Raw genomic sequence first — 26,524 nt, 5'->3', positions numbered from 1 at the left:
AAGCGAGGGAAGAGTCTGCTGAGCCCCTGACAATGATCTTTGAATCATCAATGGGGATTGGAGCAGTTCCAGAGGATTGGAGGGTTGCAGATGTTGTTCCCTTATTCAAGAAAGGGAGTAGAGATAGCCCTGGAAATTATAGACCAATGAGTCTTACTTCAGTGGTTAGTAAGTTGATGGAGAAGATCCTGAGAGGCAGGATTTATGAACATTTGGAGAGGCACAATATGATTAGGAATAGTCAGCATGGCTTTTTCAAAGGCAGGTCGTGCCTTACAAGCCTGATTGAATTTTTTGAGGATGTGACTAAACACGTTGATGAAGGTAGGGCAGGTGTAATGTATATGGATTTCAACAAGGCATTTGATAAGGTACTCCATGCAAGGTTTATTGAGAAAGTAAGGCGGCATGGGATCCAAGAGGACCTTGCTTTGTGGATCCAGAACTGGCTTGCACACACAAGTGGTTGGAGATGTGTCATGTTCTGCATGGAGGTTGGTGACCAGTGGTGTGCCTCTGGGACCTGTTCTGGGACCCCTACCTTTGTGATTTTTATAAATGACCTACATGAGGAAGTGGAGGGATGGGTTAGTTAATTTGCTGATGACACAAAGGTTGGGGGTGTTGTGGATAGTGTGGAGGGCTGTCAGGGGTTACAGCGGGACATTGATAGGATGCAACACTGGGCTGAGAAGTGGCAGATGGAGTTCAACCCAGATAAGTGTGAGGTGGTTCATTTTGGTAGGTCAAATATGATGGCAGAATATAGTATTAATGGTCAGACTCTTGGCAGTGTGGAGGATCAGAGGGATCTTGGTGTCCGAGTCAATAGGACACTCAAAGCTGCTGCGCAGGTTGACTGTGTGATTAAGAAGGCATACGGTGCATTGGCCTTCATCAACTGAGGGATTGAGTTCAAGAGCGGAGAGGTAATGTTATAGCTGTGTAGGACCCTGGTCAGACTCCACTTGGAGTACTGTGCTCAGTTCTGGTTACCTCACTACAGGAAGGATGTGGAAACCATAGAAAGGGTGCAGAGGAGATTTACAAGGATGTAGCCTGGATTGGGGAGCATGCCTTATGAGAATAGGTCGAGTGAACTCGGCCTTTCCTCCTTGGAGCGACAGTGAATGAGAGGTGGCCTGATAGAGGTGTATAAGATGTTGAGAGGCATTGATCGTGGGGATAGTCAGAGGATTTTCCCCAGGGCTGAAATGACTAACATGAGAGGACACAGTTTTAAGGTGCTTGGAAGTAGGTACAGAGGAGATGTCTGGGTTAAATTTGTCTTTTTTAAATAAATGTAGAAAGCGGTGAGTGCATGGAATGGGCTGCCGGCGATGGTGGTGGAGGCGGATAAAATAGGGTCTTTTAAGAGACTCCTGGACGGGTACATGGAGTTTAGAAAAATAGAGGGCTATGGGTAACCTGAGGTAATTTCTAAGGTAAGTACATGTTCGGCACAGCATTGTGGGCTGAAGGACCTGTATTGTGTTGTATGTTTCTATAATGTGGTTAAGGTAGCACATGGAATAGTAACCTTCTGTTATGTCTTCTGTGATTTAGATTACATTATCTCTAATTACTGGATCTCACTACCTGTAAGCTCACAGCTGTTGGCTGCTCATTATCGCAACGTTAAGCAATTCCCTTTCATCACCAGGGCGGCCATTTTGTATCATTTGCTCTATGCTGACTCTGTGAATCTATCAGATGCACCCTCTTTAAGGATGAGCAGTGATTTTATCCTCAGTGCTTTAATATTTATCTCTCCTCCTATGTAAGATTAAAAAGTTATTTGGTCATTACCATATTGCAGTTTGTGGGAGCCTTTGCTGTGTGGAAATTAGCTAGAAAGTGCTTAAGAATGTTGAGGAAGTGAAAGTAGCAATAAATGAAGGTTTTATATTTTTATTGACAACCCTGATCTTATAGGAAATAGTCATCTAATTATGCTTCGATTATCACACTGACCTGACTCATGTTTTGTACTGCGGAATCTGTCTCATCCTCCACCGCTGCTGCAAAACCAGTCTCTTTGTCTGTGTAGGAATACATCGCAGCCTCTCCGGGAACTGTTGCTGAATCGTCATCGTCTTCCTCATCATCGTCTTCCTCTTCATCTTCCTCCTCCATGTCATCCTCCTCATCCACTTTCCTCTTCTTCCTTTCTGCTCGTTTTGATCTCTTCACCTGGCCTATTTCAGCCAACTCACTCTCATGCAAGCTTATGTCCTGCTGTAACAAAACAGTACAGCTTGGTCAATCATCAGAACAATGTGGGTTACAGAGCATCCTGACCGGGGCGGCGGGGAGGGGGGGCGGTCTCACACACACTGACATGTGCACAAGAAACAGGCAGTATTCAACTATTCGTAGTAAATAAATGGAGTTGATATGACTCATCAAAGTTGGCATTGTAATTATTGTTCGTTATGTGCCAAATGGTATGACATAAGTGATTATGGTCTTTCCATCACCACAATTGTTCTTGGCAAATTTTTCCACATAAGTGGTTTGCCATTGTCATCTTCTGAGCAGTGTATTTACAAGACGGGCAACCCCAGCCATTGTCAAAACAGCTCAGAGGTTGTTTGCCCAGCAACAGTGGCCAGTAACCAGGACTGTGATATGCACCAACTGTTCTTGTGACCATTCACTACTTGCTCCCATGGCTTCACATGTCCCTGATTCAAGGGATCGAGGGGGAGGGAGGGGGCTAAGCAGGTTCCTTCACCTTGCCCAAGGGTGACCTGAAGGCTAGTGGAGGGAAGGAGCACCTTACACTTAGTTTGGTAGAGACGTATTGCAACTATAGGAATGAATAATATACAGGGAAATTCCTGGTGAACTGTTCTCTCAGATCTCTTCTTAACCCTATCTGCTCGAATAAAACAGTTCAGCAGCTCTAATTTTCACATTTCAAATGTTTTCTTTAAAACTACAGTTTGTACTAACTCCACCATGGACATTCAAAAGGATTATTATTGAATAATGTATTTGAGATAACCTCTCTTCTGGTTTGTATTTACCCTTATTCTTTTAAATCAATAAAAAAACATTGGAAGTGAAAGTGAAAAGGAGGAGGGTTGAGCATGTGGCCAGCCCCATCCCACTAAAACCCAGAGCTACAGAAATGAAATCAGATGCTCCAAAGACCTCATCCCTGGGAGAGGAAGGATCTTTGAAGATGGGCTACACCTGGGAATAAACTGAAAGACTGGTGCAGGACAGAGGACACTGGCCAGCTGCCGTCGGCGGCCTGTGCACCAGAAGAGGTGATGGTCTTCAGTATGGTTTGCTTTGTTTTAAAAGGTAAGAAACCTGCTTCTCTACTTTCACTACTGCAGTAGAACTGTCAATTGTAGCGCCCCCTGGAAGCTACTTCCACCAGCCATTTAATATCTAATTCAATACCTGCCATTGGGTATAAAATCAGTTATACTATTCTGCACAGTTATTCTGAGATTGTAATGATGCTACAAGAGTTCACGTGAGAAGAGCTTCAGCTGGGTCGAAGAGCAAATTTCTCTTTAGTCAGACTGCAAAACAAAGCCTTTGCCTTTCCTCTTCATCCTTGCCATCAAACACCCTGGCAGTCACACCTTCCTGAAAACCCCCTCACCTCAGGGTGCTTGCGCCGCATGTGCCTGTTCATCGACGCTCGCGTTGATACCTTTGTGCCGCACAGATGGCAGTTCTGAGCTTCCACCTTTTTGTGGGTAAGCTGTATGTGCTTGAAGAGCATGTACTCGGTAACAAATTTCTTCTCACACACACTGCAGGTCCACTGCTTTCCAACTGAGAGCAAGAAAGTTGTGAAGGAGAAGGGGAGACAATAATAGAAAGGATTTAAAACTTGGATTGGTGGTTGGAGAACAATGCTATCAGAAAGGAACAGTCCTCAACACAGATTCAATTACTATTTTGCCATTATTTCTTATAGACAAAGTTTTTAAAAAAATCTAAAGTACTATGTGCAACATATTAGATTCAAAATTAATTTCTGTTTGCAGCTTAATCCCATATAGTGCTATTATACATTCTGCAACCAATAAAGTGGACACTGAGTGTATGTTTGTGGTCTTCTGCTGCTGTAGCCCGTCCACTTCAAAGTTCGACACGTTGTGCATTCAGAGATGCTCTTCTGCACACCACTGATGTAACGTGTGTTTATTCCAGTTACTGGCACCTTCCTGTCAACCTGAACCAGTCATCAACCAGTTTGAACTCTCTCATTAACAAAGTATTTTCATTGGAATTTTTTTTTTGTTTTTGACGCTATTCTGTTAACTCTAGAGACTGCTGCGCGTGAAAACCCCAAGAGATCTGCAGTTTCTGAGATACTCAAACCAACCCAACTGACACCAACAATCATTTCACCGACAGTCACTTAGATCACATTTCTTCCCCATTCTGATGTTTGATCCAAACAATTAAACCTCTTGACCATGTCTGCATGCTTTTATGCATTGAGATTCTACCAAAAGATTGGCTGATTATATATTTGTACTAATGATCAGGTGTACAGGTGTACCTAATAAAGTGACCACTGAGCATATACACACAGTGACATGCAAAAGTTTGGGCAGCCCAGTCAAAATTTCTGTCATTGCGAATAGTTGAGTAGAAGATGAACTGATCTTCAAAAGTCATAAAGTTAAAGATGAAACATTCTTTTCAACATTTTAAGCAAGATTAGTGTATTATTTTTGTTTTGTACAATTTTAGAGTGAAAAAAGGGAAAGGAGCACCATGCAAAAGTTTGGGCACCCCAAGAGATTTGAGCTCTCAGATAACTTTTACCAAGGTCTCAGACCTTAATTAGCTTGTTAGGGCTATGGATTGTTCACAGTCATCGTTAGGAAAGGTCAGGTGAAGCAAATTTCAAAGCTTTATAAATACCCTGACTCCTCAAACTTGTCCCAATAATCAGCAGCCATGGGTTCCTCTAAGCAGCTGCCTAGCACTCTGAAAATAAAAATAAATGATGCCCACAAAGCAGGAGAAGGTTGTAAGAAGATAGCAAAGTGTTTTCAGGTAGCTGTTTCCTCAGTTCGTAACGTAATTAAGAAATGGCAATTAACAGGAACAGTGGAGGTCAAGTTGAGGTCTGGAAGACCAAGAAAACTTTCCGAGAGAACTGTTCACAGGATTGCTAGAACGGCAATTCAAAACCCCTGTTTGACTGCAAAGGGCCTTCAGGAAGATTTAGCAGACTCTGGAGTGGTGGTGCATTGTTCTACTGTGCAGCGACACCTGCACAAATATGACCTTCATGGAAGATTCATCAGAATAAAACCTCTCCTGTGTCCTCATCACAAAATTCAGCATCAGAAGTTTGCAAAGGAACATTTGAACAAGCCTGATGCATTTTGGAAAAAAGTGCTGTGGACTGATGAAGATAAAATAGAACTTTTTAGCCGCAATGAGCAAAGGTATGTTTGGAGAAAAAAGGGTGTAGAATTTCATGAAAAGAACACCTCTCCAACTGAAGCACAGGGGTGGATCAGTCATGCTTTGGGCTTGTGTTGCAGCCAGTGGCACGGGGAACATTTACTGGTAGAGGGAAGAATGAATTCAATTAAATACCAGCAAATTCTAGAAGCAAACATCACACCATCTGTAAACAAGCTGAAGATGAAAATAGGATGGCTTCTACAACGGAATATTGATCCTAAACACACCTCAAAATCCACAATGGACTACCTCAAGAGGCGCAAGTGGAAGGCTTTGCCATAGCCCTCACAGTCCCCCAACCTAAAAATCATTGAAAATCTGTGGATAGACCTCAAAAGAGCAGTGCATGCAAGACGGCCCAAGAATCTCACAGAACTAGAAGCCTTTTGCAAGGAAGAATGGGCGAAAATCCCCCAAACAAGAATTGAAAGACCTTTAGCTGGCTACAGAAAGCGTTTACAAGCTGTGATACTTGCCTAAGGGGGTGTTGCTAAGTATTGACCATGCAGGGCGCCCAAACTTTTGCTTCAGGCCCTTTTCCTTTTTTGTTATTTTGAAACTGTAAAAGATGGAAATAAAAAAGTAATCTTGCTTAAAATATTAAAGAAATGTGTCATCTTTACCTTTATGCCGTTTGGAAATCAGGTCATCTTTTACTCGATAAGCTATTCACAGTAACAGAAATTTTGACCAGGGGTGCCCAAACTTTTGCATGCCACTGTATACGTAGTATCTGTACCCACAAGTTAAACTCCAGCCTGTAAATAAGTCAGTTATCCATTTTTCTTCTGTTAACTAGTATCATAGTTAGGAGACCATTCAGCCTAATATGCACATACCATCTGTTTTGGAAATGCTACCAATTGGAACCAAGGCCCCGCTCTTCCCCAAAGCCCTGCAATTTTTATCCCCAACCAGATTCACTTTCAGCACATCAGCTTTCACTGAAAAATCTCCTTCTGAAAGGTGGAGTTAACTCCACTCGTGTCTGCTGAATGAGATTAATTTAGTTTGCCAGACACACCTGTGTGAAGTAGTTTATGATTCTCCATGCTGTTCCTCTCACTGAACGTCTTCCCACAAAGTTCACACATGAAATCCTTCACACCTGTAGAGAATAAGAAAGTACTAAATATCTATATTAGGAAGTATGCTATGTGCAAGCTTTACTCTAACAGGCACAAATGACAGAATATAGTGCTTCTTCCATTGATATTCAACTACATTGACACATAACTTACTCTCCTCATCAGACTTATTTTTCATGACCTCCATGGTCTCACAAATATCGCAAATCCTTTCAGCCCTCCATCCCTCAAATGTTTGAATTCTGGCCTCTTGAGCATCCTTGGTCTCTGCTATCCTACTGATGGCAGTCTCTTCAGATCTCTGTATCCTAATCGCCCTGTGCTTTTAAGATGCTCATTATAATCCACCTCATTGACCACTCCTTTGGCTGGGTGACAAGCTGTCACTTTGTTGTTGTTCAGTCGTTTAGTCGAGTCTGACTCTTCATGACCTCATGGACCATTGGGTCCATAGGGTTTTCATGGTAAGATATGGAAGTAGGTTGCCAGGCCTTCCTTTTGTGCGGGTACTGCCGCCGCCCAGGTTGGGACCCAGCTGGGTTTGAACTCAGAACATCAGGCTTGAAGTCCAGTGCTGATGCCACTACACCACCAGCTGTCACTACTTGTTCAAAAACTCTCCTGTCAAGCGTTTTAGAATGATGTCAGCTGCATCATACAAATGGAAGTTATCATTCTGTGCCCCTCAATGTGGTCACTCATGATACAATCCTTGACATACACATGCATTAAACTAACGTAATATAATATTATATATTATTGCATAATGCCATAGCTTCTCTTCTGTTGCAGCACCACATAGCCCACAATCCCAAAACCTGATACATCTTCTCTTTAAATACCTCCACAGTCCTCTACGGAAGGGAATTCCAGGCGGAGGTTCCCATCTCCTAACGTTGAGGACAAGTGTTCTGTTCTGTTCTTCCTGCCACTTCTGACAGTCTCCTGATCCCTCCGCCACATGTAAAGTGATACAGCAGAGGGATATTAACCCGCTGCTGTTCACACTGACAAAGGATTCAGCTCGAACTGTGTCATCAAATTTACAGATGACACAACAGTGGTCGGCCTTATCAAGAACAATGACGAGACGGAGATTAGAGAGGAATTGGAGTGGCTGGTGGATTGGTGAGAGAAGAACAACCCAAGCCTGAACATGGAGGAAACAAAGGACATCATTGTGGACTTCAGGAAGGTGCAACAAACCATCCCCCTCTGCGAATACAAGGCTCCTCCACAGAGAGAGTTAAGTGCACAAAGTTTCTGGGAGTTCATATCAAGGATGACCTCACCTGGTCCCTTAATATCACCTCCCTGAACAAGAAGGCACTTCCTAAGAAGATTCAGGCAAGCAAGGCTCCCCATTTTACAGGAGCACCATTGACAGCATCCTGAGAAGTTGCATCTCCATCTGGTGCATGACAGCAGTCGAACATTGGACCAGAAGTCCCTACAAAGGACTACAAGAACAGCTGAGAGGATCATAGGGATCTTCCTACCAACCATCGGGGACATTTATCAGGATCACTGCTATGCAGGGCCCTTAGTAATATTAAGGATTCCTCCCATCCACCCAGCATCCTCTTTGACTTTCTACCATCAGGCAGGAGACTACGATGCATAAAGCAAGAACGGTCAGGATAAGAAAACCGTTTTTCCCTCCATGAGGCTTCTCAACTTCCTGCTGCATAGTATTCGAAGTGTCACTGGTTAATCTGTTCCAATATTTAATATTAATGCACTTTAGTTTGTTATTTATGTGCGATTCATCTGTAGATTTTATCCTTACCTTCATAAGTTATAGTGTGTTATGTGCATTACTGTATTTTACACCCTGGTTCAGAGAAACATTGTCACTTTTCTATATACATTATATAGTTAAATACGTGATATACTTGTATATAGCTAAATGACAATAAACTTGACTTGACAAGGCAGTATTGAGGGAGTGAATGGTCAGTATTTGTGGTGTTGAACACAGACACCTATCTGTATTTACCCGTATGCCTCTTGTAATGCTTGAGCATGTTGACCTTCTGGGCAAATTTCCGATGGCATTCCTTGCACTCGTACTCTTTGATCCCCTTGTGCAACTTCATGTGATGTCTCAGCGCATGTTTGGTTTTCATCCCTGGCCACAGGAAAACAAAGGGAACAACATTACTATAAACAGGACAAGCCTTGGGCAAGGTTGCCGTTTAGAATTCCCACTCTACAGCTGAATAGTTAACCACCTAATGGAGAAAGAGGATCAGTATCACCACTCCTTTATCACAGCGTTTGGAGGTATGTCAACACTCATCTCCATCATGGGCGCTAGCCTCCCCAGCATTGAGGACATCTTCAAAAGTCGATACCTTAAAAAGTTGGCATCCATCATTAAGGACTCCCCTTAACCCGGGACATGTCCTCAGCTCATTGCAACCATCAGGGAGGAGGTACAAGAGTCTGACGACATACATTCAATGGTTTAGAAACAGTTTCTTCCTCTCCTCCATCAGATCTTTGAATGGACAATGAACCCATGAACTCTATCTCTATGTTTTTTGCTCTCTATTTGAACTATTAATTAAAAAAATACATATTTCATATTGAAATATAGTTTTTTATGTATTGCTCTGTACTGCTGCCATATAACAACGTATTTCATGACACATGCCAGACCTGACTTTGATTCTGAAGATACTCATTCCAGTGACATAAGATTTAGGAAAAGAGTAAACCAGTTTTGAGCGGTGTGGTCAAGACAGAGCATCAAAGGAGTTGGGCATTGATTAAAAATAGAAATGTATTTCATGTCCACAATGGTCTTCAATTTCTTAAGTTGTCTTTTCAAATAAATTTCAACATAGATGGCTGATCACGGTACTTTTTCAGTAACTCAACAAGACCGCAACAGATCACAATGTTAACATTTAAAATAATACTCAGACGGGCACATAGATAGGAAAGGCTTAGTGGGACATGGGTCAAATGCAGGCAAAGGGGATTAGCTAAGGTAGGAACCTTGATTCTCGTGGACCAGGTGGGTTGAATAGCTTGTTTCAGCGTTGTATAACTGGTTAAAAAGAGAACAGAGTCAAGACATAGAGGACTGTGCTAAATACAACACAAACAGGTTATAGAACAGAAATGGAAAGCTGAAAGATTGTACCAGATAACTGGAGAACAAAAAGGAAGTAAATTTCAAAACAAAAAGTAGATCAGAAAAAGTGCTTCAGAGTTACAAGGGAGTGAGCGAGAACAGGCAAGGGACTTCCATACAAGAGAGCGGGATGTGATATTAGAGACGGAAAATGGTGCACAAGAAGGTTGACTGGAAGCAAGAGTGGGGGGGGCGGGGGGGAGGAGAAGAGGGTGAAGCTAGGGTCAAGGTGGGTGGGCACAGAGGGAGGGATGCCAAGGGATCAAAAGACAATCAGAACTGGAGGGAAGAACAGAACAATGAGTCCTGTATGCAAAGAGATCAAGAACTGTGGAGGGTGGATCACTGGAGGTACTTAAGAGCAGGTATACCAGTTTTTGGAAGACTGTGAGCTACGTGGCCCTAGCACAGAAGAGAAGCTGAGACCTGAGGTAAATTACTAAAGGGCAGGGCTGACATGTAGAGCCATATGCTCTACTCACACTCTGATATTCTTGTTCTTCCTAAAGACTGGGGCAAGGCATAGAGAGGGATGATTGTTATGTCGAAAGCTCAGCAGAGAGTGGGTGGAGGATGAGCAAATGAGGTGACTAAGGGAGGGGGTGAAAATGAAGGAGAAAAAGAATGACTGAGTGAGGTGGGATGATTAGTGCTTCCCGCCTTCCCCACTACCACCAATACCTCACATCAAACTGCTCACGGGTCTCAGCTTGTCCACCCAGGTCTCTTCAACATTCCTCACCTTTGCCGCATTCAGCACACAGGTAGTCCCGAACATTGTCATGAACCCTCATGTGTTCCTTTAGCATGTCCCTCCGGGCAAAGGACTTCCCACACTGCTCACAAGTGTGGCTCTTCACTCCTAAGAAGCCAGTCATAAGATTAAGACATCTCCACTACCTTACAGAAATCCAGTAACTTCCAATTCTTCTTTTCAATGTCTGCCAACAATGGAGTCAAATGAACTTGACAGTTTCACTGACTTTATTCACATCACCAAGGAAACAGCTTTGAGCTCCAGTGCAAATAGAGTGTCAGGTTTTGTAATAACTATTTAACTTTGTGGGACCAGAATAAGACCAATATTGCACAATCCTCTGAAGACAGGGCTAGATTTTAATTCAAACGACACTGAAGTGCCACTCAAAAAGTACATCTTGTCCCAGCCATTCAGAAAATTACATAAAAGCCAAGTTACCTTATTGATAAAACTAGCAGATAATACTTCCCTCTAATGTGAAAAACAAAATTTACCACATCACAACTGAAGAACAGGACACAATTCCTCCCTGGCCCAGCAAAAAAATGTACACTTACATGTTCCTAAGCCCAACAAAGTTAAAACCAGGATGAGGGCTACAGCAGGGATGACAAATGGAGGCTTTTTAAAGTCCACTGTGTTCATACTGTGAAAAGCACAATACTTTAGGGCTACAGAGTGACAGATTTGTATCACCAGTGGTGTATCCTCCTGATATACACTCTGCAGCCACTTTATTACCTGCTTATTAATGCAAATATCTAATCAGCCAATCATGTGGAGGCAACTCAATGCATAAAAGCATGCACACATGGTCGAGAGGTTCAATTGTTATTCAAACCACACAATAGAATAGGAAAGAAATATGATCCAAGTGACTTCGACTGTGGAAAGATTGCTGGCGCCAGATGGGGTGACTTGAGCATCTCAGAACTGCTCATCTCCTGGGAGTTTTACACACAACAGTCTCTAGAGTTTACTGAGAATGGGACAAAAAAACAAATACAAGATACTTGTTAGTGAGAGGCCAGAGGAGAATGGCCAGACTGGTTCAAGCTGACAAGAAGGTGACAATAACTCAGATAATTACCAGGGGCTCGTGTTACAACACAGTGGAGTGCAGAAGAGCACCTCTGAGCTCGCAACACATTGAACCTTGAAGTGGATGGGCTACAGCAGCAGAAGACCATGAACATAGACTCAGTGGCCACTTTATCAGGTACAGGAGGTACTTAATAAATGACCAATGACTGTAGTTACCAATAGACTGCAGGTATCTACCTTCAGGTCAGTTCAAATTATGGTTCTCAGCTATTTGAATTAATTCCCAACTTTCTAATGATTTTGCTTTGGTATCTAGCATCCATTTAATACTTCTTCTTATGGCTTCCTCCACAATGTTGAAACAGGACAGATCAGAATTAAGACAACTTAATTTAAAAGCCAAAGTTAAATCCAAAAAATAACTTGGGAGGATTACATTGACCTCCAAGTGGATCATGGTTTACCTGTGTGAATTATTTTGTGCCGTTCCAAGTTCCCCGTGCTGTTAAAGATCCTTCCACAAATATCACAGGGATGGATATATCTGGGGCAGAAATACAACTTTAAGTTAGTTGATTTGGAAATCTTTACAACAAACCTATTCCTCCTCATAAAAATAGAGAGATACTGGCAAAGATGGAATAAGGTCCTAGAACAGACGCTACACCCAACAGGAAAGATTTGAACAAGTCAATGATCAAGAGAAGGATAAAAGGTGACCCAACTGAGGTGTTTAAGTTTATGAAGGAATTAGATAGAGTAAACGTGGAGAACACGTTTCCATTTGTCAGCAAGTTCGAAGCTAAGGGGCCACAACTGTACATTATATAAAAGGAACAGGAAATTTAGAAAAACCTTCAGCAGACACTTAGTTGCAGGAATTAATTAAGCAAATCAAGGCAAAGTTAGATAAATGAACGAAGTGAGAAACAATTATAATTTTTGTTGACGGAGCCAGATGACATGGGATAAGAGGTTAAAGGCTGACAAGTTCCCAGACCTGATGCCCTGTACCCGAGGGCCTGAAAGGGAGGTTCACCAGAATTACTCCCAGGATAGCTAGACATACAGCCATATAATGGAAAAATTAACGCATTCAATAGAATTCAGAAGAATAGGGGTGGGGTGGGGGGAAGCAGGGAGCTCCTCATTAATATGTAAATTTTTTGGTAGCATTTGCTGTTTTAGATTTGGATACATTTTTCTAGGCTGGAGTTTCTAGAGCAAGGGTCAGGTTATTGGGCAAGAGATTTAAAGCCAAAAGGAAAAACATTTCTTCACTCAAGGGTTGGAAAACCAGTTATTTGTGGAGGAAACAGATAATTTTCTAGATGCTAAGGGAGCAGGAATGTGGTATTAAGATAGATGACCAGCTGTGGTCATATAGAATGGTATAGAGCAAGCTTGAAGGGCTGAATAGGCTCCTGCTGTTCCTGCTTTCTATGCCTCTATGTGGCTGCAGAATAGAAATAAGTTGTGGTCATAATCCACCAAAACATCATTGATTCTGGAGAGGTCTAAGAGAATGGGAGAAAAAAATTGGAATACCACTGTTCATGACCAAATGAACAAACATAACAGAAGCCACGTTCTGGTAGGATATACAGAGTATATTGCAGGGAACTTTCAGAACATTGATGTACAGAGAACTTGGGAGTGCAAGTCTATAGTTTCCAGCAAGTGGCGCTAGATGGATGGTGTAGTGAAGGTGTCATTCAGGGTACTTGCCTTTATAGGCCAAGGCCTGATTTCGTGAATTGGGATGAAAACTTGAGTCAGGTTGCAGCTATACAAAGTACTGGTTAGACAACAGCTAGAGCATTATGTACAGATATAATCACCTTGTTGAAGGAAGGATGTGGCAGCAATGTGTGCAGAAGAGGTTCACCGGCATGTTGTCTTGAATGGAGGGGTGCAGTTAACTGGAGAGAGGTTTAAACTCACTGGAATGGAGGACGTCGAGGGGTAACCTTATAGAGGTTTATAAAATTATATGAAAGGAGGGAGATGAAAAGCAAGAAACATTTTATCCAGTAAGGCTAAAATTTGATATTGGGAAAGTGCTGGAAGCCCATTATTAAGGCAGAATTATCAGGATATTTAGGAAACCATAGCAAGATCAAAAGCTTTATGAAAGAGATAAATTTGCTTGAGCTCTTTTAGAATGTAATAGACTGCATAAAGGAAAATTAGTTGATTTAGTGAACTTGGATTTTCAGATGCCACATGGAAGTTCACTGCAAGAGAAAAGTGTGCAAGAATAGCAGAAAGCAGTCAGATGAATGTGTACTTTTGGAACTGGCAGACAGTAAGTAGCAGGATACAACAAAAATCCGGGCTTAATTGGATGAAAGAACTGAGAGTGTAGCCAAAATTGCTGACGCTAGAAAGACAAGTGGATTGCCAAGTTGTGAGGAGGCACAGAAAGCCAGAAAGGGATATAGATAAGTTAACCGAGAGGGCAAGAGTACAAAGTGGGAAAATGTGAGGCCATCCACTTTGTCAGGAAGAAAGAAAAAGGAAATTATATTAACGGACTGAGGTAAGAAAATGTTTCATCATGAAGGAACTTCACTGATCAAATCTTCCTCTTTTGTGACTCTTTCAGTATTGATACAAACCAGCCCACCATCAACCAATTGCATACTGTTGATGAATCTCCAGCTAACTTCTATCAGTAAGGGCTGATGGACAGGGTTAGCATTCACTGTCTGGGTTGGGAGACCGGGTTATAGGTTGGCATGTATGCCTAGAATTGGCTTCAGGTTATTAACTACATTTTGACTCACAGGGTTAACTGGTTGCATTTACCAAGTTGAGTATTATCAAAGCCTGGTTAAAGAATCTTTCAACCATACTTTGGTTATGAAATTGTGACAGAGAGGACAAAGAAAATGTCAAAGTCTTGATGCTGCAGTTGACTGTACTAGAGATCAGGAAGAGGAAGAACTGGGCTGTGAAACGTTTTCCAGTTTCATTCCATTTAAATACACTTAATGGCCACTATTAGGTACACCTGCTCATTAATGCAAATATCTAATCAGCCAATCATGTGCAGCAAGTCAATGTATGCAGACATGGTCAAGAGGAACAGTTGTTGTTCAGACCAAATATCAAAATGGAGAAGAAATGGGATCTAAGTGACTGATCGTTGGTGCCAGATGGGGTGGTTTGTGTATCTCAGAAACTGCTGATCTCTTGGGATTTTCACATACGGTGGTCTCTAGAGTTTATAGAGAATGGTGCGATAAACAAAAATAAAAAATCCAGCGAGCAGCAGTTCTGTGGGCAAAAGCACCTTGTTCGTGAGAGAGGTCAGAGTAGAATGGCCAGACCGGTTCTGACAGGAAGGTGACAGGAACACAAATAACCTCATGTTAAAAATGGTGTGTAGAAGAGCACTTCTGAACACTCAACATGTCAAACCTCGAAGTGGATGGGCCACAGCAGAAGACCACGAACATACAGAAATATATTCAGTGGCCACTTGATTAGGTATTTCCTGTACCTAATAAAGTGGCCACTGAGTGAAAATGCTCAGAGATGTGCACACACAGACACACACACACACACACACTCACTCACTCACTCACTCCTGAACTTGTCCATCTATAGTTAAGTTCCTCAAGTGAGGTCGAAGGGCATGGATGACCCTGGGCACAGGGTTCCTGAGCTTTTCAGATGGCAGTCCTCCTATTTAACAGTGGAATTGTCACTTGTACTAACAGATGGCCCACAAGGGGGAAGGTGGCAAAGGAATTTAACATCACCTACTTTTGCACGTTGGGGTCAGAGTCTGGCAGTTCCTCCCTGTGAATGACCATGTGAGCATGATAGGTGGCCTTCAACGCAAAGCGACGATTGCAGATGGCGCAGCCATAGCCCTTTTCCTTGTGAATCTCCATCAGATGCTTTAAATACTGACTCCCCTTAGCAAACGTGGCCTGAAAAATGAGCACATTTCCATGTGAATACCTCAGTATCTCACTAATTGTTGATCTGGTCTCGGCTTCAGGAATCTTACATTACCCATTTGATTATACTTTTGGTTATGTACTCCAGGGGTAGGAGAGTTAAGAGGTCCTGGGGTATACAAATCAGAAACAGGTTTATTATCATTAACATATCTTGTCAAATTTGTTGTTCTGTAATAGCAGTGCAACACATGAAAAATTGCTATAGGTTACGCAAGATAAAAATTCAAAATAAATAAATAATGCAAAAAGAACAAATTAGTGAGATTGTATTCATGGACTGTTAAATGGGAACAAGCTGCTTCTAAAATGGTGAGTGCATGTCTTCATGTTCCTGTTCCTCCTCCCAGATGGTACTAATGAGAAGAGGGCATGTCCCAGATAGCGAGGAAACATAATGATGGATGCCACCTTTTTCAGGCAGCGCCTTTTGAAGATGTCCTTGAAGATGGGGAGACCAGAGCTCATTGTGGAGCTGACTGAGAATCAGAATCCTTTATTATCGCCAAGTATGTGGACACATACAGGGAACTTGATGCCGGTTTCCCTGAGCTCTCGCAGTACAGAACCAAAAAGCAAACAAAACAATAGTGCAAATAATCATGAACTATATACCATGAGGTATACCTGTGTATGTACAGGTGGACTTGGTTTATAATAGACTAAGATTCAAGTGTTCATAAGACTGATGGCAAAAGGAAAGAAACTGTTCTTGTACCTATTTGTCCTGGCATAGCGATCTAAAGCGCCTACCAGAAGGAAGGAGTTGGAACAGGTGATGTCCAGGGTGTGATGGGTCTACAATGATGCCGCTTGCTTGCTTCCTAACTCTAGATGCATACAAGTCCTGGATCAAGGGCAGCTTCACACCAATAATCCTTTCTGCAGCCCTGACAGTTCTTTGGAGTCTATTCTTGTCTTGTTTGGTAGCTGATCCAAACCAGACAGTGATGGACGAACAGAGAACATCCTCTGCAACTACTCTTGATCCTGTGCACTGGAGTCTCCACACCAGGCTCCAATGCAACCAGTCAGAATGCTCTCCATCGTACATCTGCAGAAAACTGCTTGTCGGCTAGAGTGCTGCAGTAACAACTGAAATTTGACAGGGCAGGAAGAAAAACTGCTGAAGATTTGTTAAGACAGTAACTGATGGATATATTTTCAAAAAAAAAATGGAAAAGCACACAGCTAACACCACATTTTGTGGAATTGGCATCAAGGTACAAGGAAGGGTGCCAGAGCTCTGGGTTCATTTTTGGCCTTGGTGTTGACTGTGTGAAGGTTGCACATTTTCCTGCAGGAAGATCTACGATACTCTCCCACATCCCAAAGATGTGTCAGTTGGTAGACCATAAGACATAGCAGAATTAGGCAATTCAGCCCATCAAGTCTGCTCCACCATTCTATCATGGCTGATCCTGGATCCCACTCAACCCCACACACTTGCCTTCTCACCGTAACCTTTGATGCCCTGACCAATCAGAAACTATCAATTTTCACTTTCAATATACCCACGGTCTTGGCCTCCACAGTTGTTTATTCATCCCCTTGCTCTTATGTTCTTTTCCCCTTGAAATAAATGTCGACATCAACATTTGCCTTCTTTACCACAGACTCAATGTGCGAAATAACCTTCTGGGATTCTTGCACGAGGATTCCCAAGTCCCTTTGTACCTCTGATGTTTGAATTTTCTCCCTATTTAGATAATAGTCTGCACTTTTGTTCCTTTTACCAAAATACATTGTCATACATTTCCCAACACTGTATTCCATCCGCCACTTTTTTGCCCATTCTTCCAACTTATCTAAGTTCTTCTGCAGTCGCATTGCTTCCTCAGCCCTACCAACCTCCCCACCTATCTTCGTATCATCTGCAAACTTTGCCACAAAGCCATCAATCCCGTTATCCAAATCATTGACAAACAATGTGAAAAGTAGCGGTCCCAATATTGACCCCTGAGGTGCACCGCTAGACTCTGGCAGCCAACCAGAAAAGGCCCCCTTTATTCCCACTCACTGCCTCCTGCCTGTCAGCCACTCCGCTATCCATTCCGTATCTTTCCAGTAATCCATGGGATTTTATCTTGTTAAGCAGCCTCACGTGTGGCTCCTTATCAAATCCCTTCTGAAAATCCAAGTAAATGACATCTACGGCCTCTTCTTTGACAACTGTTCTTGTTACATCCTTGAAGAACTCTTAACAGATTTGTCAGGCAAGAGTTCCCTTTACAGAAACCATTCTGACTTTGACTTCTTTTTATCATTGGTCTCCAAGTACCCTGAAAGCTCATCCTTAATAATAGACCCCAAACATTTTCCCAACCACTGAAGTTTGTCTAACTCCCCTATAATTTCCTTACTTTTACCTTCTTCCCTTCTTAAAGAGTGGAGTGACATTTGCAATTTTTCAGTCCTCTAGAACCATAGCAGAACCTGGCGACTTGTTAAAGATCAAAACCAATGCACCTGCTACTCCTTCAGCAACCTCTTTCGGAACTCCAGGATGTAGTCCATCTGGTCCGGGTGATTTATCCACCTTTAGACTTTTGAGCTTGTCACTTTGTCCTTTGTAATAGCAATAGCACTCACTCTTGCTCCCAAACACTCACGAACCTCTGGCACACAGCTCGTGTCTTCCACAGTGAAGACTGATGCAAAGCACTTATTAAGTTCATCTGCTGCGTGCATTTAAATACAGCACCTTCAGTCCTGCATTCTTCGCCCTATTGAATTTTACCTCTTATGGGACAACTTAACTCTTTGCACTGTCTGCATTTGGACCCAATTATTGGCTTGTCTTTTCTTACAATCATGTTACACCCATCATCTACTTGTAAACCTGCTGGCTCATCCTCAGCTCTATTATACTGGATCCCACCCCCCGACATATCCATTTAAACTACTCCCAACAGCTCTAGCAAACCTGCCCGCACGGATATAGGTCCCCCTCAGAAGGTTAAATGGCCGCTGCAAATCGTCCCGGGGTGAGTGGGAAAATCAGAGGGCTGATGAGAACAATGAGGGAATAAGAGGTAGGTTGAAATTAAGGTTAACGTGAATGGGCTCAATGGGCCGAAGGGCCCATATTGTGCAGTGGCTTACCGTGACTTTGCCTTTTGCTAAATGAGGAGATATCACGAACACTAGGCAGCTGCTGAACTTCAAGTTTAAGTTCAAGTTTAGTTATTGTTATTCAACTACAACCAAACAAAACAATGTTCCTCCAGACCAAGGTGCACAACAGTACATATAACTCACACGCAGAAAAAAATGAAGGGATATTACCACAAATAAATTAACATATTATAAGGTGCATGAATGATACAGGTTAAAAAGTTAAAAGTATAGCAATACTGCCACTTGCTGCGTGATGAGACCTCAGTGGTGGCAAGGAATTCATGCTCGTTTTACACAAGATTTCAAACAGGTTGACCTTTCAACTCCATTTAACCTGTCCTGGTCCCGTAACCCATCATACCCTGAGCCAATGAAAATCTGAAATCCCCAGTTTGAAATTTGACAACAGCTTTTTTTTGGTTAGGGACAGGGAAGAGTACAAAAGGGTAAAAAAAAATTAATCAGGGTTCTAGCTTCCTAAACATTTGTGTTTAAAAAAAAAGAGAAGTTTCTTGGATGCCAGTGTCACTGGCACAATGTACTTCATCATGGGGAAATATACACTCAGCGGCCACTATGTTAGGCACACTTGTTCATTAATGCAAGTATCTAGTCAGTCAACCATCAGAATGGGGAAGAAATATGATTTAAGTGACTTTGACCATGGAATGATTGTTGGTGCCAGAAAGGGTGATATAAGTATCTCAGAAATAGCTGATCTCCTGGAATTTTCACGCACAACAGTCTCTAGAGTTTACAGAAAACGGTGTGAAGAACAAAAACCATCCAGTGAGCGTCAGTTCTGTGGGTGAAAATGCTGTGTTAATGAGGGAGGTCAGAGGAGAATGGCCAGACTGGTTCAAGCTGACAGGAAGGCGACAGTAACTCAGATAACCACACGTTACAACAGTGGTGTGCAGAAGAGTATCTCTGAACACACAACTTGTCAAACCTTGAAGTGGATGGGCTACAGCAGCAGAAGACCACAAACACATACTCAGTGGAAACTGTATTAGGTACAGGAGGTACCTAATAAAGAGGCCACTGTGTGTACATTTGCCAACCCTTTCTTGCTATTGAGAAGCTGAGGGAGAACTGCCACCTCAAACCATTACAGTTTCTCCAGCGAAGATCCTCCCTGTGCTGTTGGATCTTTGATTGCTTATCTTTAAGATGGCATCACACTCAGATAATCATGGAGGGTCTAGTAGAAGGATGGCATCAGCTAGTCCAGCACACTACTAAAGGGTCATTAATGACTCGCTGCTGGTTGTACATGGGTTTGTGGTTCGCCCCTCCCCTCCAGCCTTACTGAAACATTTTCCTGGTTAACATACAAAATGAATTTTTTCAAGACCCGGTACGAACAGGCTGCACACTTAATTCAGCTTTACTGTGGGGTATAAACGCAGTAAATTTCAACGAGTGCTTTTTTAAAGCCTTTAAACACAATTGAAGCAATAAAGAAACAATAGAGTAGCAGTTAGTGTAAGGCTATTACAGTGCCGGCAACCAGCTGCTATCTGTAAGGCGTTCGTACATTCTCCCTGTGACTGCATGGGTTTTCCCCCAGGTGCTCCTGTTTCCTCCCACATTCCAAAGACGTACGGGTAAGCAGGTTAATTGAACACAAGGGTGTAATTGGACGGCGCGGGCTTGTTACTGAGCTCCACACCTCTAAATAAATCAGACTTACTTGGCATTTCTTGCAGCTGTATTTATGTGGAATCGGTTCGCCTAGCCCATCTGAAGTATCTTCTGTTTCCTCTGCTGCGATGCCAAGTTTGCTGATGAACTGTTCTCGCTGCTGCTCATTCATCAGTGCAATGTCCTGGACACAAGGGAAAGACAGGCATCATATGCAGAAACTCTACACTGGGGAAATCAGAAGGAATTCTGTACAACCATTATATAAAACCATTTATTTTGCTTTAATTTTTGCTCAGAACCCTGTTTTTTTTTTGGCTCTTGGCAGTGACATTTTTGAACAGGGATGAGGAGGAAATTCTTTAGCCAGAGGGTGGTGAATCTGTGGAATTTATTGACTCTAAATATAACTTATCAAGAATACATTTTTTTTAGATATTTACAAGTTAGAAATTTCGTAAGTACTATACTTTCTTCCTTTCCAATGCTTCCTCCTACATATATTTTAGATTCGATAATTAACCTTAATCCATGTCAGAAAGGTGCATCGGCTATGATTTATAATATTATTATGAAACTTAGGAAAGCTCCATTTGATAAGATTAGGGTAGATTGGGAACAGGAATTGGGGCTTACCATTTCTGTGGATGATTGGGGGCAGATTTTACAATTAGTTAATACTTCCTCTATTTGTGCTAAACATTCCCAAATTCAATTTAAAGTTGTTCATAGAGCACATATGTCCAAAGATAAGTTAGCGCGTTTTTACTTGCATATTAATCCTTTTTGTGATAGATGTTCGGGGCAGATAGCCTCTTTAACTCATATGTTTTGGTCTTGCCCTACTTTGGAAACTTTTTGGAGAGACATTTTTAATATTATTTCTAAGGTATTAAATATAGATATCTCTCCTCACCCTATTACTGCTATCTTTGGACTACCTAAAATTTCTAGTAATCTTTCCCCTTCAGCCCGTAGAATGATTGCATTTCTTACTTTAATGGCGAAAAGATGTATTTTACAACATTGGAAAGAGCTTAATGCTCCAACTACCTTTTTTTGGTTCTCTCAGACGATATTATGTTTGAATCTGGAGAAAATTAGAAGTAACCTTTATGATTCTTCATTTAAATTTGAACAGACTTGGGGATCTTTTATTTGATATTTTCATTTAATGTAATATATACCCTTCTTGTTTTTTTTTCACTGTTTTTAATGGAGGTCGGGATTGAGGACGTGATTTTAAGTTTAACTCTGTTTGGTTTCAAGTTAGCCCATTGCTTTGCTTTTAGTTAGTTGCACGGTGAGTTTTTTTTTGGGGGTTTTTTTTCTTTTTTTCTATTTATATATATATAAAATTTAGTATACTATTATGTTATCTTGGTTTCTTATGTTTAAATTACATTGTTTGTAGTATTCTTTTTTGGTATTGATACCTTCTGTAATTTTATTATATTTTAACATTGTATTAATGTTTATATGGCTTACCTTTTTGTATACTTATTCAATAAAAAGATTTAAAAAGAAAGGAATTTATTGACTCAACAGCCACAGCTGCCAAGTCATTGGGCATATTGAAAGCGGAGTTTGATAGATTCTTGATTAGTAATGGCGTCAAAGGTCACAGGGAGAAGACAAGAGAATTGGGTTGAGGGGGATTAATAAATCAGCCATGATGGAATGGTGGAGCAGACTCAATGGCCTAATTCTGCTCTCACGTCTTATGGACACAGTACCAACATCCCAGTATTAAGCCTCATGAATTTGTATCATCACCATCAGTCGCTAGCGCGAAAAAGCCAGGTCTACTGACACCACTTGCAACATCTTCATAAATACAGGACATTTGATGCAGGTGCACTCTTTGGTATTTAATGCCAAGAAAAGTGGAGACATTAGACTTTATTTTTCAGAATTTTATTTTATTTAGAGATACAGCATGGTAACAGATCCTTCCAGCCCAATGAGCCTGCAGTACCCAGTTACACCCACGTGAACAATTAACCTACTAACCTGTACATCTCTGGAATGTGGGTGGAAACTGGAGCATCCAGAAGCCCACATGGATACACGGACAAGGTACAAACATTCAGCTATATTAGCATTACTTTAACCACTATGCTACCATGTGAAAACTGTATAGATCAATGGTTCCCATAGAGATGTACCATTAACTGAAGGGTCTGTGGACCCTGGGTTGGGAACCCCAGGTATAAATAAACTGGCAGGGACATTGCACACTTTCAGCAGGGAGGATTGCACGATTAACACAATTTATCTGATAGGACGTGCTTGCTATGAAGATAATTGTGAGGACAGTTCCATTTCGATACTTAAATAAAAAGCATTTCATGCCTCTACTTGTATATTGGTTTGTATGCATTTCAGGGAAAACTGCTGTGAGGAGAAAAAATGCAATTTAGTTACAGTGAAATCTAAGCAACAGTAGGGAATGTGTTACTGCCAAAGGAACTAGAATCAGAATCAGAACTCGGTTTAATAACACCAGCCTACACCGTGAATTTTGTCATCTTTGTGGCAGTAGTACAAAGCAATACATAATAATAGAAAAAATTGTTAATGATAGTAAGTATATATATTAAATAGTTAAATTTAATTAGTGCAAAAATAGGAAGAAAATAGTAGTGAGAGTGAGGTAGTGTTCACTGGTTCAAATGTCCATTCAGAAATTGAATGGCTGAGGGGAAGAAGCTGTCCATGAATCATTGAGTGTGTGCCTTCAGGCTTCTGTATGTTCTTCCTGATGGTAACAATGAGAAGAAGACATAATCTAGGTGATGGGGGTCCTTAAAGATGGAAGCCTCCTTTTTGAGGCATCACTCCTTGAAGATGTCCTGGATACTATGGAGGCTAGTGCCCATGATGGAGTCGACTGAGTTTACAACTCCTGTGCAGTTCCTTCTGGTGTTGCCTGGGGACTGGTGTGTGTTCCCTCATCTCACACTTTCTGAAGTCCACAATCAGTTCTTCGGTCTTACTGACTTTGAGTGCAAGGTTGTAGCTGCAACAGCACTCATCCAGCTGATTTATCTCGCTCCTGTACGCCCTCTCGTCCATCTGAAATTCTGCCAACAGTAGTTGTATCGTCAACAAATTTATTGGTAGCATTTGAGCTGCACCTAGCCACACTGTTGTAGGTGTAAAGAGGGTAGAGCAGTGGGCTAAGCACATGTCCTTGAGGTGTGCCAGTGTCTATTGTCAGTGAGGTGGAGATGTTATTGCTGATCAGCACAGACTGTGGTCTTCCGTTTAGGAAGTTGAGGTACAGAGGTCCAGGTTAGAAACCATAGAAACGACAGCACAGAAACAGGCCCTTTGGCCCTTCTTGGCTGTGCCGAACCATTTTCTGCCTAGTCCCACTGACCTGCACACGGACCATATCCCTCCATACACCTCCCATCCATGTATCTGTCCAATTTATTCTTAAATGTTAAAAAAGAACCCGCATTTACCACCTCATCTAGCAGCTCATTCCATACTCCCACCACTCTCTGTGTGAAGAAGCCCCCGCTAATGTTCCCTTTAAACTTTTCCCCCCTCACCCTTAACCCCTGTCCTCTGGTTTTTTTCTCCCCTTGCCTCAGTGGAAAAAGCCTGCTTGCATTCACTCTATCTATACCCATCATAATCTTATATACCTCTATCAAATCTCCCCTCATTCTTCTACGCTCCAGGGAATAAAGTCCCAACCTATTCAACCTTTCTCTGTAACTGAGTTTCTCAAGTCCCGGCAACATCCTTGTAAACCTTCTCTGCACTCTTTCAACCTTATTTACATCCTTCCTGTAATTTGGTGACCAAAACTGAACACAATACTCCAGATTCGGCCTCACCAATGCCTTATACAACCTCATCATAACATTCCAGCTCTTATACTCAATACTTCGATTAATAAAGGCCAATGTACCAAAAGCTCTCTTTACGACCCTATCTACCTGTGACGCCACTTTTAGGCAATTTTGTATCTGTATTCCCAGATCCCTCTGTTCCACTGCACTCCTCAGTGCCTTACCATTAACCCTGTATGTACTACGTTGGTTTGTCCTTCCAAGGTTCTAGAGTTTTTTGATCAGAATTGTAGGAATGATTATATTAAACGTTCAGCTGTAGTCAAACAGCAGCCTGACAAAGCTATTTGTATTATCCCAGCAATCCAAGGCCATGTAAAGAGCCAATGAGCCATCATCTGTAACGGATCTTAACAATCACATCTTGAATTTATATGGTGCCCAATTTGGCTGAATCTCAAATGAATTTCCTTGGATATAACATTGAAGGGTTGTGAAAACTGCTACATAAATATATGCCTTTTCCCTTTCACAAAATAAAAATTCAAGGCAATTCATGTTAGCATTACTATACAAAATTTGACAGAGAGCTTCGAAATAGCAAGTGAACATTTGTATCATGAGTTACAATTATGGAGGTTTTCTTAAAGCAGGAAGAAGCAGAGAGATGGAAAGGTTTATGGGGATAGTTCCAGTGCACAGAACCTTGACAGAGCCTCCAAAGTTAAGCCATAATTTTTGGAACGCTGAAATTACTGAGTTCTATGGCAGCAAGAGATATGGAGGGACAAGACAATGGAATGATCTAGAGATGGGAATGAAAATTTTAAATCAAAGGCACATCTAGACTAGGAGGCAATCTGGATCACTTGACACAAGTTAACAGGAAGAACTTGGGGAAAAATTGAGTACACAAGAAAATAAGAGCAGAAGAGACATTCAATCTGGACTGAGAGGCAGGGGAGGGAAGGAGCGCAGTATGAGCTGGCAAGAAATGGGGGATCCAAGCAGAAAAGGGTAATAGGTAGATGGGGAGGGGAGTTCAAAGTAAATTTTATATCAATGTGCTTACATGTCACCATATACAATACTGAGATTCATTTTTTTGTGGACACACTCAATAAATCTCCCCTCTCCACGCCACTGATGTTGTCCAAGGGAAGGGCACTAGGGCCGATACAGCTTGGCACCAGTGTCGTCACAGAGCAATGTGTGGTTAAGTGCCTTGCTCAAGGACACAACACGCTGCCTCAGCTGAGGCTTGAACCAGCGACCTTCAGATCACTAGTATAAATCCAATAATCATAACAGAATCAATGAAGGTCCACACCAACAGGGCAGACAACTGGTGAGAAAGAGACAACAAAACGTGCTAATAAAAAATGAAAGTTAAAAAAAAATAAAAATAAATAATTAACCAATAAATATCCAGAACATGAGATGAAGAGTCCTTGAAAGCAAGTCGATAGGTTGTGGGAACAGTTCAGTGATGGGTTAAGTGGAGTGAAGTTATCCCCTCGGTTCAAGAGCTGGATAGTTGAGGGGAATAACTATTCCTGAACCTAGTGATCAGAGTCCTGAGGCTCCTGTACATCCTTCCTGAACGCAGCAGCGAAAAGGGATATATGCTGGGTGGTGGGGGTCCCTGATGATGGATGCTGCTTTATGGTGACAGCGCTTTGTGTAGGTGTGCTCAAAGGTGGGAATGGCGTTACCCATACCCTGGGCCATATCCACTACTTTTTGCAGGATTTTCCATTCAATGGTACTAGTGTTTCCAATTCAGGCTGTGATGCAGCCAGTCTGTATACTGTCCCCCCACACATCAATAGAAGTTTGTCAAAGTTTTAGATGTCAAGCTGAATCTTTGCAAGCTTCTAAGGAAGTAGAGGCACTGCCGTGCTTTCTCCATAATTGCATAAGTGTTGTGCCCAAGGACAGGTCCTCTGGAATGATATCACTGAGGAACTGAAGTCACTGATCCTCTCCACCACTGATCCCCTGAGGACTGGCTCATGGACCTCCGGTTTCCTCTTCCTGAAGTCAATAATCAGGGAGAGTGGAAACTGTGCCAGAATACCCCATCACTCCACCTTTTTATACCAACTATCTCCCCTGACTTCCAGTGCAAATGAAGGTTCTCAACACAAAACGTTGACTGTCCATTTCCCTCCACTGACGCAGAGTTCCTAGAGTCTTTTATGCTTTGCTCCAGATTCAGGCAGCTGCAGTCTCTGCTTGATCCACATAACCTTCAATCTCAAAAATTTACCCACGTCCTCCTGAAGTCACTTTGTGAACTAGCATACCCACTGGGATAAATAATACGAGACATTCAAATATGAAAAATTACACCCAAAATTCCAGTCAAGGTGGTGCCTTCGTACAACTTTGCTTTGGCCGACATCTTCTAGATAGATCATGAAACAATATATTTCACTTCTCTTATGTCTTTTAGGTTAGTTTTTCATCTTGGA

At 41.9% G+C, this 26,524-nt stretch overlaps 1 protein-coding gene across 4 annotated transcripts in view; it reads right to left on the bottom strand.

The window, feature by feature from the left end:
• Positions 1–26,524, bottom strand: part of prdm15 (PR domain containing 15) — a 90,948-nt gene that overhangs the window by 4,414 nt on the left and 60,010 nt on the right. For 3 of the 4 annotated variants that reach the window (XM_063050422.1, XM_063050425.1, XM_063050426.1), the window contains 8 exons: positions 20,288–20,422; positions 15,272–15,441; positions 11,962–12,041; positions 10,436–10,555; positions 8,548–8,679; positions 6,485–6,568; positions 3,626–3,801; positions 1,975–2,238 (listed from right to left, as the gene is read on the bottom strand). In XM_063050422.1, the coding sequence (XP_062906492.1) occupies positions 1,975–2,238; positions 3,626–3,801; positions 6,485–6,568; positions 8,548–8,679; positions 10,436–10,555; positions 11,962–12,041; positions 15,272–15,441; positions 20,288–20,422 (1,161 nt within the window). The remainder of the gene's footprint in view (positions 1–1,974; positions 2,239–3,625; positions 3,802–6,484; positions 6,569–8,547; positions 8,680–10,435; positions 10,556–11,961; positions 12,042–15,271; positions 15,442–20,287; positions 20,423–26,524) is intronic. The other variant, XM_063050423.1, reaches the window with a different exon arrangement.

The sequence above is a fragment of the Mobula hypostoma genome, chromosome 6 (assembly GCF_963921235.1).
Source record: "Mobula hypostoma chromosome 6, sMobHyp1.1, whole genome shotgun sequence".
Lineage (NCBI taxonomy): Eukaryota > Metazoa > Chordata > Chondrichthyes > Myliobatiformes > Myliobatidae > Mobula > Mobula hypostoma.
This window is presented reverse-complemented; position numbering and strand designations above follow the sequence as displayed.